This window comes from Sesamum indicum, linkage group LG10 (genome assembly GCF_026168435.1).
Source record: "Sesamum indicum cultivar Baizhima isolate 11 linkage group LG10, ASM2616843v1, whole genome shotgun sequence".
Lineage (NCBI taxonomy): Eukaryota > Viridiplantae > Streptophyta > Magnoliopsida > Lamiales > Pedaliaceae > Sesamum > Sesamum indicum.
The window spans coordinates 12,580,509-12,597,456 of NC_142666.1; the positions used below are offsets into that span (position 1 = coordinate 12,580,509).

At 31.4% G+C, this 16,948-nt stretch overlaps 1 protein-coding gene across 1 annotated transcript; it reads right to left on the reverse strand.

The window, feature by feature from the left end:
* Nucleotides 1-3,053: 3,053 nt before the first annotated feature.
* Nucleotides 3,054-13,511, reverse strand: LOC105172215 (putative 3-hydroxyisobutyryl-CoA hydrolase 3). The gene is made up of 15 exons (XM_011093586.3): nt 13,364-13,511; nt 13,187-13,238; nt 12,414-12,494; nt 12,116-12,184; nt 10,966-11,029; nt 10,802-10,881; nt 9,264-9,347; nt 8,447-8,531; nt 6,795-6,880; nt 5,252-5,373; nt 4,426-4,486; nt 4,210-4,308; nt 3,619-3,720; nt 3,492-3,533; nt 3,054-3,363 (listed from the first exon to the last, which is right to left on the reverse strand). Exons 2-15 carry the CDS (start codon nt 13,223-13,225, stop codon nt 3,229-3,231), a joined length of 1,149 nt encoding a protein of 382 aa, XP_011091888.1. The 5' UTR covers nt 13,226-13,238; nt 13,364-13,511; the 3' UTR covers nt 3,054-3,228.
* Nucleotides 13,512-16,948: the final 3,437 nt, after the last annotated feature.

The following is a 16,948-nucleotide window of genomic DNA, read 5'->3' on the forward strand; positions in this document are numbered from 1 at the left end:
CCATATGGATGTAACGGCTGGAGCATTGTCCTTGCCCAAGGTGTATTTTCTAGCACTCTTTTTGGATTTCTCCCTGGATTCTCCTTTAGCCTGGTTCCTACAAACGTTGGAGTGGCATCAGTGTGGAAATCCGCACTTTCTCTCATTGGTTGATCCTGTAGAGGATCATTAGAACATGTACTTCCCTCCGGCGGTGGTAGTGCTGGAATGATCTCATTTGTTTGGATATTGACCAAATCCACAATCCCTAGTTGGGAAAAGGATTCCGTCAATTCTTGCAGATCTGATAGATTTGCTCTCATGGCCTTCATTATTTTATGGATCTGATAGATGCGATAATCGAATCCGCTCTGGTTTCTGGCTTTGGAATCTTCGTGGTCTTCCCCTTCTAGTGTAGAAGAGGTACTGTTCCAAGGGCGTCCCTAATTCGCTCCTGTCTGGATTTAGATGTCTCAGGGTTCTCCCTCTGGTTTCTCTTCATATCTGTAATTTCTGTCCTTAGATCTGTAAGGCTCTTGTGTAGATCGGGAAGGATCTTAAGGCCCTCGTCCATCTTTTGGCTCAAAGATTTTATTTTCATAGGTATATGGATTAACCTATGTCCATTGTCTTGAATTGTCTTTTGTAACTCCCTTAGATCTTGGAAGATCTTTGATGTATCCGGCTCGAGTTCTTTCCAATCAGTCATAATTTTTAGAACTGAAATTATGTAGGAATTTATCCGTTCCGCTTCTCCTGGCTGGGATTCTACCATGGACTTCGATGGAGTGTAGACGTCTCACTACATTTCCTGGTAGTACTTGTCGAACTTCAAAATTTCTCAGCCACTCTTATTCTTCTTCCGGCGTGAGAAGTTTTGGATCAATCCTCTTGGGACCATTGTCACACTTGTCAAGAATTTTCATGAGAAATTCTCTTCTTTGTATTTCCAGAATCTGAAAATTTTCCCTATTTTTAGAGTAACTCGAACTTTCGTTCGGTTCGATTTTCTCTTGGAGAGTTTCCTCCATTAGTAGATAAATAATATCAAAATATAATATAATCATATATTTCTTCAATAAACCTAGGCTCTGATACCATTTTTCAAGGCTAGGGGATTAGCACGCAATTAGAGGTGAATAAAGACTAAATATGCAAAATTTTATGAAATCCATGGGACTAAAATCGTTGACCAGGAGGCAGTGTAATAATTTATTCATAATACAAGGGTGATATTTTATATTAAAATTTTCATATAGGGGTTTTTGATATTTTCATATCTCACAGGGGGTCAAATGAATTTGACCCGTTGTATATGTGCAAGTTATCTTATGATATTCATTTAGTTAAAGGCAATATTGTTCTAATGTAATTTAATTTTTAGAGATATTGATATTTGAAGAATATTGTCAATTATTACTATCAAAAGAAATATATATACATAATTAAAAAAAGAATAAATATTAAAAATAACATCTCGATACTTGTAATAGAAAATAGAAAATCAAAACTCCATGGAGAAGGTGATGATTCTTATTGTTCCTCTATTATGTATATCTCGTTGTAATTATTTTTTTCATAGCAAATATTTGTGCAATGGCTATGACTCAACAATTATAGCAAAAAATGGTGATTTTTGTTATTTTTTTTCTACGAAGATGTTGCCATAGTAAAAGCAAATATTTCATAGCAAATATGTTTTTGGCTACAAATTTTGTCCATAACGAACCTTTCGCTATGCCAATCTTCCCTATGACCCAAATTCATAGCAAATTCGTTTTTATTACGAATTAGCCTTTTGCTATGAGTTTTGCATGGTAGCTAAGATGTCTTTTGGTCCTGTTGCGAAGTGGCCCTCTTAAAGGTTTAGAAAGGAAGTAGTCATTTTTGCCCATTGTAGAACAAGAATGAAGAGCATTGGCAAAGAAAAACCTCAAAAATTGAGTTCAAGCTATTTTTCTAGGAATAAATATTCTATATATTTTTAGGTAAATTCAGAAGCTCAATCTGTAAGTGATACGATGTGCCAACGTTCTCCATTTTTGGCTCTGAAGAAATGTCTAAAAATAAGTAAAAATGTTCTCCATTATATTTGATGGAAAGATGACTTAAAGAACTAATTCCGTCAAAAAATATACTATTTTCTAATGGAAAACAATACACTATTTGAGAATCAAATAATTTGAAGATTTTTCGTTTTAAAATCAAGTCGAAGCCTTTGTTTAGTCATAATGGAATTTCAAACTAGTTCTTTTCCTCGTACCCTTATATCGCACAGCAAAACCCTTTCATTAAATGAGCTCAGCACAAAATATATTAGGACTATATTCCACTCACAAATATCACAAAAATGCAATTTGTGATATTTTGGAAGACTATAAACAATAGTTTAAGTCTCCCAATATTTTGGAAGAAGGTGCGTTTGTAGTTAACAGTTTGAAGGAGAGAAACACGTTTAATTCGATAATAAAAGTTGGGGTTAATAGCAATTTATCCCCCTATTATATTGAAAATGAGCACATTATCCCCTTATAAAAAAATATAGCAATTTACCCCCTATACTTTTTAAAAGGAAGCAATTTACCTCCTTATTCAGGGAGGTAATTGCTTCATTTTAAAAATTATAGGGGGGTAAATTATTGTATTTTAAAAAATATAGGGATGTAAATCGCTATTTATTTTTTTATAAAGGGGTAATTTGCTCATTTATAATATCACAAGAGAGTTACTTGCATTTTTTCCATAAAAGTTGGGCAAGCTTTTTATACCTAAACTTTGGAATATTAATTGTGGTAGTAATTATTGAACAAAAAGTTAATCTTTCTTATTTTCCTTTTATATTTTAATATGTTCCCTATGTTTAAGAACACGTACATTTAGACAGTCAAATATAAATCAAGCAATTATTCGGGCAACATATAGACGTGCATTATAATAATTAGTTTGTTTCATATGCTTAAAAAATTCTTGGCAACAGTCTCATGACGTAGAAAGTTCTCATTTTTAGTCCTATTATAAATTTTATTTAAAAAATTGACAAAAATAAAAAACAAAAGCGTGCAAATTTTCCTCAGTTCTGAAAAAATAATGGTCAGGTCCCATCATTTTTATATGGAAAGTTCCCAAGATGATTGAAAATGAGACGTTTTACAAACTATTGGACTATTTTAAAAAATCCCGCAATATAATAAAAATATATTGGATCTAGGTTATGGGACAGAAAACATGCAATTTCCCATACACTCACTCTCACAATTTTGAAATTTTCATTTTTCTGTTTCTATCTGGAAGTTCCAAGTTATTCCAATCTTCATCATTATCAGCACCGATGAAGAAGTTTTTCACAAATTCTTCACTTACTTCTTCCAACCTCGGAGGCTTCCACTGCAATACAAAAAACCGATCATAATTTTCTACTTAGCAATCGACACGACATAGATGCCTCCAAATAACATGGAATCTGTTTATTATATTACTTCAAGTGAATTATTTTAAACTTTATTAGATTTTACCTTTGGTCTTTTATCTTTATCAAAGAACATCGCCCTCGAACCCTACATATTACATTCAAATATAGCAATTAGATTGTCAAAATTTGTGAATGTGTAAAAGTAATATTTAGATGAATTCTTTTGGTACCTCAAAAAAATCATTGTGTAATGTTCTTCGTAGCATATGACGTACAATAGTGTAGTCATGCCTCAGACACTCTTCCATCGTCAAGCTCCGTCCTTCTCTAATCTGCAGTATCAGAACATGATTAACGGAAACAAATTATGCTGATACGATTATTGAAAATTCTTCATAGGTGTCCAGTCTAATAAAACATCAAATTGTTTAACTCGCACCACACTAGTATAATATCGAATCCCTACTATTAATATGGTGTAATTTATACTATTTAATGTTTCATTCATAATGCAATAATACTTAAAAGATGGATAATTGAATCTGCACCCCTGACTTATATTCTATTTACACAAACCATCCCTGTCTTTAGAAAAATAACACATACACCTCCGAAAAATGTCGACATTACCTACATAAACCACCTACGCGTTTTGAAAAACACACACACACCCCTCCAACAAAAAATGTCATTCCTCTACTTTTTGGCTGCCAGATAATTTATATAATTAGATAATAAAATAGAAGTAATTTATGTAAATAAATCATAATCGAGGGGTGTCAACTTATTTATCCCTAAAAAAATGAGTACGAAGGTATTACGGATCTTAAGAAAATCTTAAGACTTGTTGGAGAAGCATATTTTATGGAATTGATTGCTTTGACCATCCACTTGTCTTTGCAGCTCTCAACTTCAGTTTCCTAATAAAAGAAATATGTAAAGGTTGGTTAATGAGAACTAGTTTCAACGAATATAGTATCCATGGGGGGGGGGGGGGATTGGTAATTGTCAATTTTGACAAGTACAAGTGAACTTACAAGAGACGACAATATATCTTCAACGGTCTTCTTCGACAAGCATTTATTGATAATATCCAATCTGTTCATGAATAATTGATGTTAACTTTTGTAAACAAGAAATTCTATAATTGGCCGATTTCTTAAATTCGTATTTTATCTTATAATTTACTTTATATGCATACTAGACATATATAATGCATGTTATTTGTATATTAAAGGAACATTTTACATACATGATGTGTATATATAAACTATAAAGAGAAAAATGAAAGCAATGCCTTGTCATATTGCAAATGAGTAAATTATCCCCCTATGAAAGAAATAGTAATTTATCTCCCTATATTTTTTAAAACGAAGCAATTTATCATCTTAGACAGGGAGGCAAACCGCTTCATTTTAAAAAGTAAAAGAGGTAAATTATTATTATTTTTTTCATAGGGGGATAATTTGCTCTTTTGCAATATTATAGGAATAAATCGCTATTCACCCTATATAAAATACTAATCTGAAAGGGAAAAATGCAAGCAACCCCTTGTGATATTGTGAATGAGCAAATTACCCCCTTATGAAAAAACAAATAGCGATTTACCGCCCCTATTTTTCAAAAATGAAGTAATTTACCTCCCTGTATAAAGAGGTAAATTGCTTCATTTTAAAAAGTATAGGGGGATAAATTGCTATATTTTTTTTATAGAGGGATAATATGCTTATTTTCAATATCAGAGGGATAAGTTGCTATCAGCCTAACTTGAAAGTACATATTTGATATTTCATTGATAGCAAAACACAATAACATACTAATTTACATGTCCTTAGTGAAAACATAAAATTCTTCATGCTTTACCTTGTCAAAGCACTATCTTCTTTCAAATTTGGCTTGTGAGCAAACTTTTCAAGAGTACTAGCAATTGTTGATACATCCTTGTACACTGCCTCGCCTAGCTCATCTTCCATAGATTTTAGATCCTGCATAAAGATCAACTTTATATACCATTTTCAAAGTGTACAACGCCATATTTTCAAAGATATTGAATATTTAGATAAGGTAGTGGTTTAACTTAATATTAGCACTAAGTTAAAAAAAAAAAAAAAAGTGTTGGGTTTGAATCTCATGATTGTCACTCATTTATAAAAGAAATATTTCACGTGCTTAAACTAGTTGATCAAGTTCTCCAAAAAGTTTCGAGAACTGAACTCAAGCTCACCTTATCTCTGAAAGAATACATTTTAGGGTTCATTACACTTGGACCGTCTCTAAAAATACGAAATTAAACTTTTTTTAAAGAAAGTTTAAAATTACACTCACACCCCTTTGAAAATTTACTGTTTACGCCCGACCCTCTTTCGTTAAGATTTGGACGAAATATTGATGTTTGCAAAAAAATTATATGAATTTTTAATTTTAGCCATTATTTAACATTCTCATGTAATAATTTTATACTTATAAGGGAAAATTATAATAATGTTAACCTCACTCCACATATATATATGTATTACATTTCTTCCTTCATAATTACAAAAATATACATAGGAATGTTAAATGAGGATAAATTGAAAACTATGTAAGATTTTTTTGTTAGTATTAGCATTTTTCGTACAAATCCTAACGAAAAGGTGTTAGGTGTAAAGGAAGAATTTTCAAATGGTGTATAAATATAATTTTATTTTTTTTTAAAAAAATATAATTTCGTATTTTTTAATAGAGTTTAAATATAATCAACCCTATATATTATATGAGAAACTACATAACTAAATAACTTTCTTCTATTACTTCAATTTTCTAATGAGATTTATCCTGCAGAGGTCTTTAAATTTGGACCTTTGCAAGATATATAATTAAGTCCTCTATAAAGGAAGGGGACTTGTTCTTAACTAGTTTGTTCACTTATCTTATCTATCTCCTTTTTTTCTTTAAGCAGATATTTTTTCTCATAAAAATCATACTTTTGGAGTTAATCCAAACATAAAAGCTCACCTGAGATGTTTAACCAATTGGATTCAATTACAATCAAAATGTAAAAAAATATTTGAATTATGTGATTACATATCATGATTTAAAATAAAAAATTATAACAAATGCTAATGAAATATAATTGTTCAATAACTATATTACTTTTTTTTTTTTTTGCAGTCGAAGCCAAAATGCTAAGCCTAATTAAAAATTATAACAAATATTTAATCATATCGAAAATCATGATAAATATTGATTACCTACGATCAATATTCAAGTTTTAGCATTAATTTTTATTTGATCGTGGTAGAAAATATTAATTTACTATAATTTTAATACCATATTCATTATCATACAGGGTGTAATTCATTTTTATTTTTTTTATAGTGGGTTCATTAACCCATGCAAATTAAATAAGCCAAGAAGTAATAAATACCTTTGAGAAAACAAAATGAGTGGCCAAACCACATTCCAACATTTCAGCCCCACTAATTCTTGATCCAGTTAGTCCTAAATACTCACCTGCAAAGACATTTCAAGCTGTTTGTATCAATTTTTTTTTAGGTCAATGTAAATTTTATTAAGTAAATGGTACAATCGTATAGTATAACAATGTTCAAAGTGTGAGTTCTCACTTGACATGACAAGAGATACGCTATGTTTTATAAATGGCATAAGAACTAACAGAGGGAGATAATGTAGCACTAAGTATCCTCTACTGAACATCCTCTAAAATAAGAAAGACGAGTGAATCAGCCGTCCGATCTGTCTGGTCAAATGTTTATATCAATTTTCTTCGACATATATGTACAACGCCCTCCCCTGTTACAATAAGTATATTCAATTTTGCACATTACTATCAAACTTACATAAACTATGATTTTGTCATGATTGGTTAAAAATAATATTATTATCACATTTAATTAGTATGAATTGCTAGTTTAACTTTTTAAATTATCTTATCTATTTTCAATAATACAAAATCTGATTTCATTATTATATTTAAAATAATATTTTCTTAACTTTTTTTTTCTGATAAGTTCAATTTTCTCACATTAATTTAACTTACGAATAAATGTATTTATAATTTTAACAATAAGATAGGTATCCATCGAGTTCGGACACCCACTTTTCTAGTTTAGATAGTTGTGTTGAGTTAAATTTTTTTATTAATTTTAAATTGTATATTAATTATATAATAATTAAATTATACTTATTATTTTATATTCCATTTGAAGTCAGTCTAAGCTAAAACTTTTCAGTATTATATCTTAATTATCTTTTTTAATTTGACATATAATCTTACAATAAGGAATACTGCTCATTTACTTTCAATATTGTGAAAAATATAAATTCCGTTCTATAAAACAAATAAATTATTCAATATATATATATATATATATCTGGAGGACAAAAGAAAATAAAAAGAAATAAAAGAAAAAAAGTCTTATCCATAAATTGCAACCTACCTATCTGTCTTATAAAAAATAGGTAAATAATCCCTTATAAAAATTAAAATAATAATTTATTTTTTTATATTTTTTTAAATATAGCAATTTATTTTCCCTATGTAAAATTGAAGCAATTTCTTCTTTAGACAGGAAGGTAAGTTACTTTACTTTTTAAACACATGGAGATAAATTGCTATTTAATTTTTTTATTTTTAATATTACAGGAGAGTAAATTGCATTAAACCCATTTGAATGTTGACCACTAGTAGTACGGGAGAACCATGTAGTCAACCCTTTAGGGCTCAGGCTCATTTACATTGAGTGATTAGTGGTGATATCTTCCACAATCGTGACTTATTTGTTATTTACTTACTTTTGGATCGGCCCATTATTCTATGACAAGGCCCGATACAATCCCCTAAAGTCCAAAATTATTTAATCATTTGGGTCCACCACAATGTGACCTAATTTTCATTTCCAAGCTTGACCTCAATATTTTATGTTTTCTCCCAACCCAAAATAAGTACATGATGGAATGATGTGACACCTTTGTCTCATCACAAGGGTAACAGAGTCATTTACTAATCTATTAAAAAAAGGAAAATTGGGTCAATTTCAACAAATTGCAGAGCATTACCAAAATGTGCAGGCAGTCGGGACAGGAAATAGGAAGCACCAACATCAGGATAAAGTCCTATTGAGGCTTCTGGCATTGCAAACACCTATGCAAAAAATTAAAAAGAAAAAATAATAGAGAAAAAGAGACATCATTTGGTATATATATATATATATATATATATATATATTGGAAAAAATGCAAGCAATCCCCTTGTGATATTGCAAATGAGCAAATTACCCCCTTGTGAAAAAATAAATAGCGATTTACCTCTCTATATTTTTTAAAATACAACAATTTACGCCCCTATGATTTTTAAAATGAAGCAATCTATCTCCCTATATAAGGAGGTAAATTGCTTCATTTTAAAAAGTATAAGGAGGTAAATTGCTATATTTTTTTCATAGAGGGGTAATGTGTTCATTTTTAATATCACAGGGGGATAAATTGCTATTCACCCTATATATATAAAAATAAGAATGGTTCTCATGACTTTTCGATCATTCTTAAAAGTACGGAGAAAAATACAAACAACCCATGTGATATCGTAATGAGTAAGTCACTCTTTTATGCAAAAAAAAAAAAAAAAAAAAAACACACACAACAAAACAAAAGTAATTACCTTCTTATATTTTTAAAATACAGTAATTTACCATGTATTTTTAAATGAAACAATTTAACTTTTTAGACAAGGAGATAAATTGCTTAACTTTAAAAATACAGAAGGATAAATTAATTTTTTATATAAAAAAATAATTTATTCATTTATAATATCATAGTGGTAAATTACATTAAGCTCAGAAAATACGTATTAAGTGAAAAAATTCGAAAATAGTACAGTGTTCTCGGTGACAACTCGGAAGCTTGCATTCATGGATAGTCCTGCACCTCCCCCCATAACGGCGCCATTCATCACAATAACCTTTTAAAAGAAGGAATAATTTATCTTTTGTTAGTAGGGTAAACAAGGAACCAAAACGTGGGTCCGGTCGACGCCGACCGACCGGGTGCCCACCCAGTAGTATTTTTGGTTTTTTTAACCTGATTTTTTTATGTTATTAATTAGAATTTATTTGTTTTTATTTTTTATTTTTTTATTTACCACATATTTATCTCATATCACTTTTTTTTTTTTACTTATAGTCGAAATTCTGACATAGAGTAAAATATTTCTCCACATTAGTATTTTTTTTTAGGTGAGAAATATATCTGTATATTTAGGTAATGAGTTAATATCAAATCTAATTTTACTAAAACAAATTTTAGCTAATTTTCAGAAATACTGATTTTATTAAAATATAGAATAATATTTTTTTGAAGTTATAGTTAATTCGATCGAGTATTGTAGTTGTATTTTCATTAAATATTTTTATTTTAGGACTTGTTGTATGTACTAGCCAACATCGAATAGCGTTTTTTTTTATTTTAAATACGGTGATCTGATATTATATGTTAAATTAAAATTTAAAGATGTTGATTTACAAAATTCAACCAAATCTATTATAATTAAGATGTAATATATAATAATACTTACAAGTGCGGACGCACCGCAAGAAAATATAGTATTAGTGACAAACTATCAAGTGATATTTTTAAAGTTATCATTAATAATATATATTAAGTGACAATAATTTTTATCTTATATGCGTATAAAGTTGTCACTGAATACAATTAGTGACACATTTATAATGACAACATACAATAGTTACAACTATTATTTGTTGTCACCAGATCGTTGCTATATATGAGTCACTTATTGTATTTAGTAGCAACTTTGTACATAATCTTTTGTTACAATTCATGTTAATAATAATTTTTACAAAATAATAGTAAATATTAAAATAATAAAATATTTTATTATGACAAAATAAACAGTCTTTTCACTAAATATATATAATTAGTGCCAAAAATCATCATTTTTTTCTTTTGTGACTAATCTTCTATTCTCTTCTAGTGACCGAAGAAAGCCGAAACGCATAAGGCGTGGGCCCTCCAGGCTACATGTCAATAGGCCACCCAATTGGGTGGGCACCTAACTAGGTGGCATTGATTGAGCCCAAAACGTGATGCAAGAATATGATGATATTGGTATGCGTCTCACGTTGTAATATAATATAATATTTTTATAATAAAATAAATATTTTTGGAATTTAATACATATAATTAGTATAATTTTCCTATGTCACCAGTTAATTTATTTATTTATATATTATCTATTTATGTAGTATTTCAAGCCTTAAAAAATCTTTTCTCCACAATAATATATCTTTTCAAGATAAAATTGTACGATTTTGATTAGCAATGTACTATTCCTCATGCAATAAGACATCGATTGAAATTCTTAACTACGACGGAAAAAGTAGACATATATCTTACCAGTGGTTTCTTATATGTTGCAATGAGATAGTCCAGCAAGAGTTGTTTTCTATAGAACATGGCAGTCAAGCTCCAATGACCTATAATTAAATGAATCACTTATTATTAACTAAGTTTAATATATTCTGATTGCTGTAATAATACTTTGAGCGTTAATGGTATACCTATTGAAACGAGTTGAATAGATCTAACAACATCGCCACCAGCACAGAATGCTTTGCCTTGTCCCTGTGTTTGAGATTTTATAAGTACACTTGAAACATAACTTGTGGAGTAATAATTGTTACCAGCCCTTTTCAGAACTAATACACCAGTGTATATATGTAGATTTGAAGATTTATAGTGGTAACATACACTTAGGCTTTTGCTAGAGTTTTTATACCAATTTAGGGGACAAGTCGTTTTGAGCCAACTCGAATTATAGTATAATTCAAATTTGAGTTTTTATTGTCGAACTCGAGTTGAGCCTACACAAGCTTGAACTTGTAACGAGCCAAGCTCGAGTCCAAATACTTTTATTCACGATTCCACCCACAAGCTTGCTTTTTTTTTAATATTTTAAAATCTTTTTATTGATTTTAAAGTATTTTTTAAAGGAATAATTTCATTTTTGGTCATAAATTAGGCACTAAATCACTTTTGGTACCCCATGTTTCGACTTTGTAAATTTTGGTCCCTAAGTTTTTTAAAATCATAAAAATTGACTCTCTCTATTAATTGACCATTTAGCCTAATGGATAGAGACTGCTTTTGAAGGGAAAAATTAGTGTTAAAGCCATAATAAAAGTATAAAATGAGTAGTCTTATACCATTAGGGGCCAAGTTTAATGAAAAATAACCAAAACTGGTAGAAATGAGGACAAATCAAGTGTCGTTTTTCCCAAATTGGAGTACTGAATTTTGAAAAGAACTAGTGGGTCTCTCTTCACAAGCTTCATTCCTTTTGCCGGGACAAAAATGTCACATTGACTGGAAAATTAAAAATACCCAAAATTATAAGGGCCCACGTCTTAAGTATATGCTAAGTGTTTCATTAATCGGCATTTTCCAACCACATCTAGACTAAATACATATATATATATATATATATATTAGAAAATAAAATTCATCATTACAAATTAAAAATCGAGGATAACAAATAGTGTCACCCTTATCGCTACATGACCAAAATTGCATTGTAACCTTTAATACTTCTTATTATTCGATCTCCACCTTGCGTTTCTCTGTACTTTAACCAATAACTAACGGAATAAACCAAATGATAAAGTACATAAATTAAGTAGGATTATTAGCTACAATGAATAGAGAGCGTACCGTCAACATTACAAGCTTGATTGTGTCATCAACCTCATAGTCTTCCAAAGCCCTCTTCATTTCGGAAACCTGTGTGCGGAACAAAATTTTATTGAACGCTTTTACTTAGATATAAAAACAGAGGTATTTGTATTTTTGATCTCATAGGTTAGTCTCATTGTGATATTATTATGAATAATCTCATAATTTAAATTTTTTCTTATTTCTAATTCTTCTGCCCACTTTTATTTAAAAATTAATTAAAAATATTAAAAAGCACACTAATCCTGTAAACTAAAAGATGAAGAGAGTTTCTCACCATTTCATGAGTAAGCGAATTCATCTGCTCTGGTCTGTTGAGAACAACCTTTCGTAGCCAATGCTTTCCTTCAAAAAGTACCTAAATTTGGGTGCGTGAGTATTAAAATAAATAAACGTATCTAAAATGGAAAAAAAAAAAAGAGTATAATATATTAATTCAGAAGGAAGTGAATAAGAGGAACCGGAAAATTAGAAAGATCTATTTAGCTACAAAGAAATAATGTTTTCCCGACTTTAAGTTTTTTCTATATGTGATTGGTTATATTTCTATATGTGCACCGATCACATGATAAATGTATAACACGTGTTGTAAATTAGTTCACATTCCAAACAATTTTGATTTGAACTAGAATTTCATAGACCGTAAAAAAAATTGCTGTAAGAAATCGAATTTAAAAAAGGGGAAAAAGTATTATTTTAGTCCGCTAAGTATGCATAATTTTAATTTTAGTTCGATAACTATGTCCATTTTTGTTTAGGTCCAGTAACTTATGATATTACTTACTTTTAGTCCCTCTGACAGATTTTCGGACAATTTTATCTCTATGCAACTTTTGAAAGGCAGTTTTAGTTCATATGCACTCATAGGGGTAAAATTGTCCGAAAATCTGTCAGAGGACTAAAAGTAAGTAATTTCGTAAGATACTGAACCTAAATAAAAATGGACATAATTATCGGATTAAAATTAAAATTAGACATACTTAGCGGACTAAAATAATACTTTTTACTAAAAAAAGCGACACAGAAAAACTTGTATAGAGGTATGATCACCTGATTAAGATCACGATCGAAAGACAATAGGGAAGCCATGGAAATCCTGGAGCTGCAGGATTAACATTTACAAAATAACTCATTTTATAGGATCAAGAAGACAAAAAGCACGAAAAAATCAGAAAAAAATTACTTGCTAATGTGGATATAAATTACAGTTCAAAATGCAAAACTTACAGAGGTTATTGCTGGTGCAAAGAGAAAAGGTTCGCAGTCGGCACCATTTTCGTCTCTGCATTTTCCGTTTTATAAAGCTTCCCCATTGTACGTACGCATTTATTCCACTGTGCAGCCAGTCTAGGGCTAGCTAACAACCACATTCAATTCTCAGATATGCAGGACATGGGCACACAGTGATACACAAATGAAATAAGGGTAAAACTACGTCCACACCCAATGAGGTTTGGTTACGTGTATAAATTCCTCACTCTTTATGAAATTACTGGTATACCTCTTTAGGGTTAATCAGTGCAATGGACACGGATGTATTTGTGTAAAATTTTATTTTTCAATAGGAGTGTTTTTGTAATTACAACTACAATTTGAAGGGATATACTTGTAATTTTACAAAGCGAATAGAGTTTTTGTGTAATTAGACCTAACTTCAGGAGTGTCAACACACCCTAAAGTTAGATTTAATTATAAAAATAACCCTTCCCCTTTATAAAATTAGAAATATATCCCTCAGAGAATGCCAACGTGGTTTACCTTAAGGGAGTCAATCACATATTTTTAAAAATTTAATCTACAAGGCCAAAATCCATTTTAACATCTGTAATTAGACCTAATTTCAGTCAGTGTCAATGCATCATAAAATTAAGTTTAATTATTAAAAATATCCCTTCCCGTATATAAAATTAAAATTACACCACTCAGAAGGTGCCGATGTAATTTACCTCAAGAAGTGTACTCGTAAAATTTTGCCCCTAAATATAAAGAGTGTATTTATAATTTTGTAAAAAACAGACCATAATTGGTAGTTAAATCTATATATGAAAAGTATGAATTTCGTTTAATATTGCATTCTTTTAAAATTTAATTTACATGGCCAAAGTCTATTTTACCATCCGTGTTTCTTTTAAAAAAAGTTAAAAATCTTCTAGTATAGTCAAAATCCTGTATTTTGAAAGTTCCTACATGAAACCTCTCTTCTATTAGGAACTAATGGAAGATGGATTTCACGCGGGCTCAATACAAAATGGACTGATTTTTGACATCTTTTCACCGCCTTCTGAATCCAGTTTGACTGAAATACCCTTCTTGATGTTATAAAATCACCTTCCCTTGTTTATGTTGTTTTGAGTTTCTTTTTTTTGTATTGCAGTTTCATCCCTCCTAAAAACATAAATAATTTTGTTTGTAAAAATATATTTTTAGGATAAATTACAGGTACCTTCCTTGAGGTTTCAAATTACTGATGCTTACCAAATTTTTGATTACACCACAGGATCGAAAGATCTTCAAGAATAATTCTAAGATGAACGGCGACTAACCCTGCAAAACAAAGGCAGGTATTGGTAGGTAGCACTTGCATTTTTCTATCCAAAGGGGATAACAATATAACAATAGGTCCTCCCTGATGTGATGAAGCCGACTCACTTCTAGTTATCAGGATTAAGCATAATTTGGTGATAACCCTGCGAGACATCAATTCGACTTAATAATTGGTTAGCAGAGGTGGAATCCACCAGCTGGAGTTTACTTACCTCTTCTTATGTAACCTTATCCTTCTCTGTGTCAAAGTGTCTCTTTTTCTGCTTAACAAGAGGAAAGATTGAATTTACGTTCAAGCTATGTAATGCTTTGCTAAGGTCAATGCCAACGAGCTCGTGAGCCGACCACGCAAAAACATCTGCATTTTCCTGCAAAAATGTAGTTAATCGTCTTGCTAGCGCAGGACTTAGCTGGGAGTCGATCCTGGTGATTTCATTTGGTTCTCCGGGTATCAACTGGATGCTTAGTAATTTTTCAGCTAGTTGCATGTGAGCGAGAATTGCAGTTCCTTGCTCATCATACTAGATGGACCTCTTGCCCTTCTCCTTGTTGGAAGGGTCTACGTCCATATTTTCCCCCTACCCGCTTTTATCAATTCGGCATAACATTTCCAGGCTATATAGTAGTTGCTGGTGACCTCTCCTACTCTAGCTCCAGCAAGGAATTTTAACTTCATGTGGTATGTAAAGACAACCACTTGGAAGGTATTTAAGGCAGTTAGCCCTATTATCACATTTTAGGCATATATCTATGATAAGGAATGAACCATCTTGGTCTTTTTAGTGGGTTATGATCCTAGGAAGAGGGCATAATCTGGTCTAAGGGGTGTCCTATCTCTCCTGCAAAATCATACAACGAGGTTTCCACTGGCTCTAGTAGGATATCGCCTAGCTCCATCTGCTGGTAGACCTTGTAAAAAAGGACATCCACAGAGCTGCCAGAGTCCACAATAATGCGTTGAACAGTGTAATTAACTACAATAGTAGACATAACAAGCAGATTATTATGATGTAGATGTATTCCCTGTGCGTCAACAGGATTAAAGTGGATCACTGGATCCCCTGTTGGTGCCTTGTAATTGATTTCCATTATGACTTTAGCAGCCTGCGCATGGGTGCGTTTGACTCGTCCGGAATCCCCATTAGTGGCTCATCTTTCCATCGTATAGATCACACCCTTAGCTGGGATTCTTGTTGGGCTCATCTCCTCAGCCGGGCTTCCTTCTTTCTGTATTCCCTCTTAGAAGGGTCATCTGCTCACTTCTTACTCTTGTGGGAGCAGTGGTTGACGAGTGCGTCCTTTCTTTTGCTCACACCTCTTCTCTTTATCTACGTAGTTCTTCAGGTAGCCGATTTCGATAGACCTTTCTATCTCTTGCCTCAGCTTGCGGCATTGGTGGGCGTCATGCCTATGCTCCCCGTTTTACCTGCAAAAATATTTAGATTTTGGGAGCTAAGGACCTTCCTCTACATCCTTAGGCCATTGTAAGATAGGATGCCGATCGACGCCATGAGCATTCTGGCAGGACTAGTGATGAGTGGAGTATAGTGCTCATTCTTTGGATCAAGGGGGTTGAAATGCCCTCGTGGCTCTCCTTTGCTTTTGCGAGTGGAGGATATCTCATTGATAACTAAACAAATTGTCATGATCTTATAGTGATTTAATCTCCCTTTTTGAGCTAAAAATATTCGTAATCATGTGAATTTATTGCATATTCAGCTAAAAAGGGATGATATGGGATAAAGATGGCAAAATCAAGTAAAAAACGAAAATTGAAGGCACCAAAAAGGGAAGAAAAGATTTCAAGGCAGTTCTGCAGGATTGACTAAACGTGCCCATCCTTAGTGATTTAGTCAACACGGATGAAGAAAGGAAAGATGCAATTTTCGCAAGAGAAAAAAAGGAATAATCTGCTGAATTTTGGAAAGGATCCCTTTAAATATGTGATTGATGATTTGTTAATATTTTAGGAACCAATCATGTACTTAATCCCCCCTATGTCTAGATTCATAGGAGGCTTAATAGGGGGAGTCTTTCAATTTGTGGAGACACCTTGAATTCAATAGATAATTTTATTTTCACTCTCTCTTTTGTGTTTACTCATTGCCTAGAGTTAATGGAATTCCACTTTCTTGTGTGTTTTTCCACTAACATGTCCAGTTAAATTTATTATTTTTTGGTTAAGGTTATGGTGATTGCTTGATTGGTAAATTGTTGTGAGATCTAATGTGCGCATCTTACGCTTGTTAAATAAGGATTCATGTTATT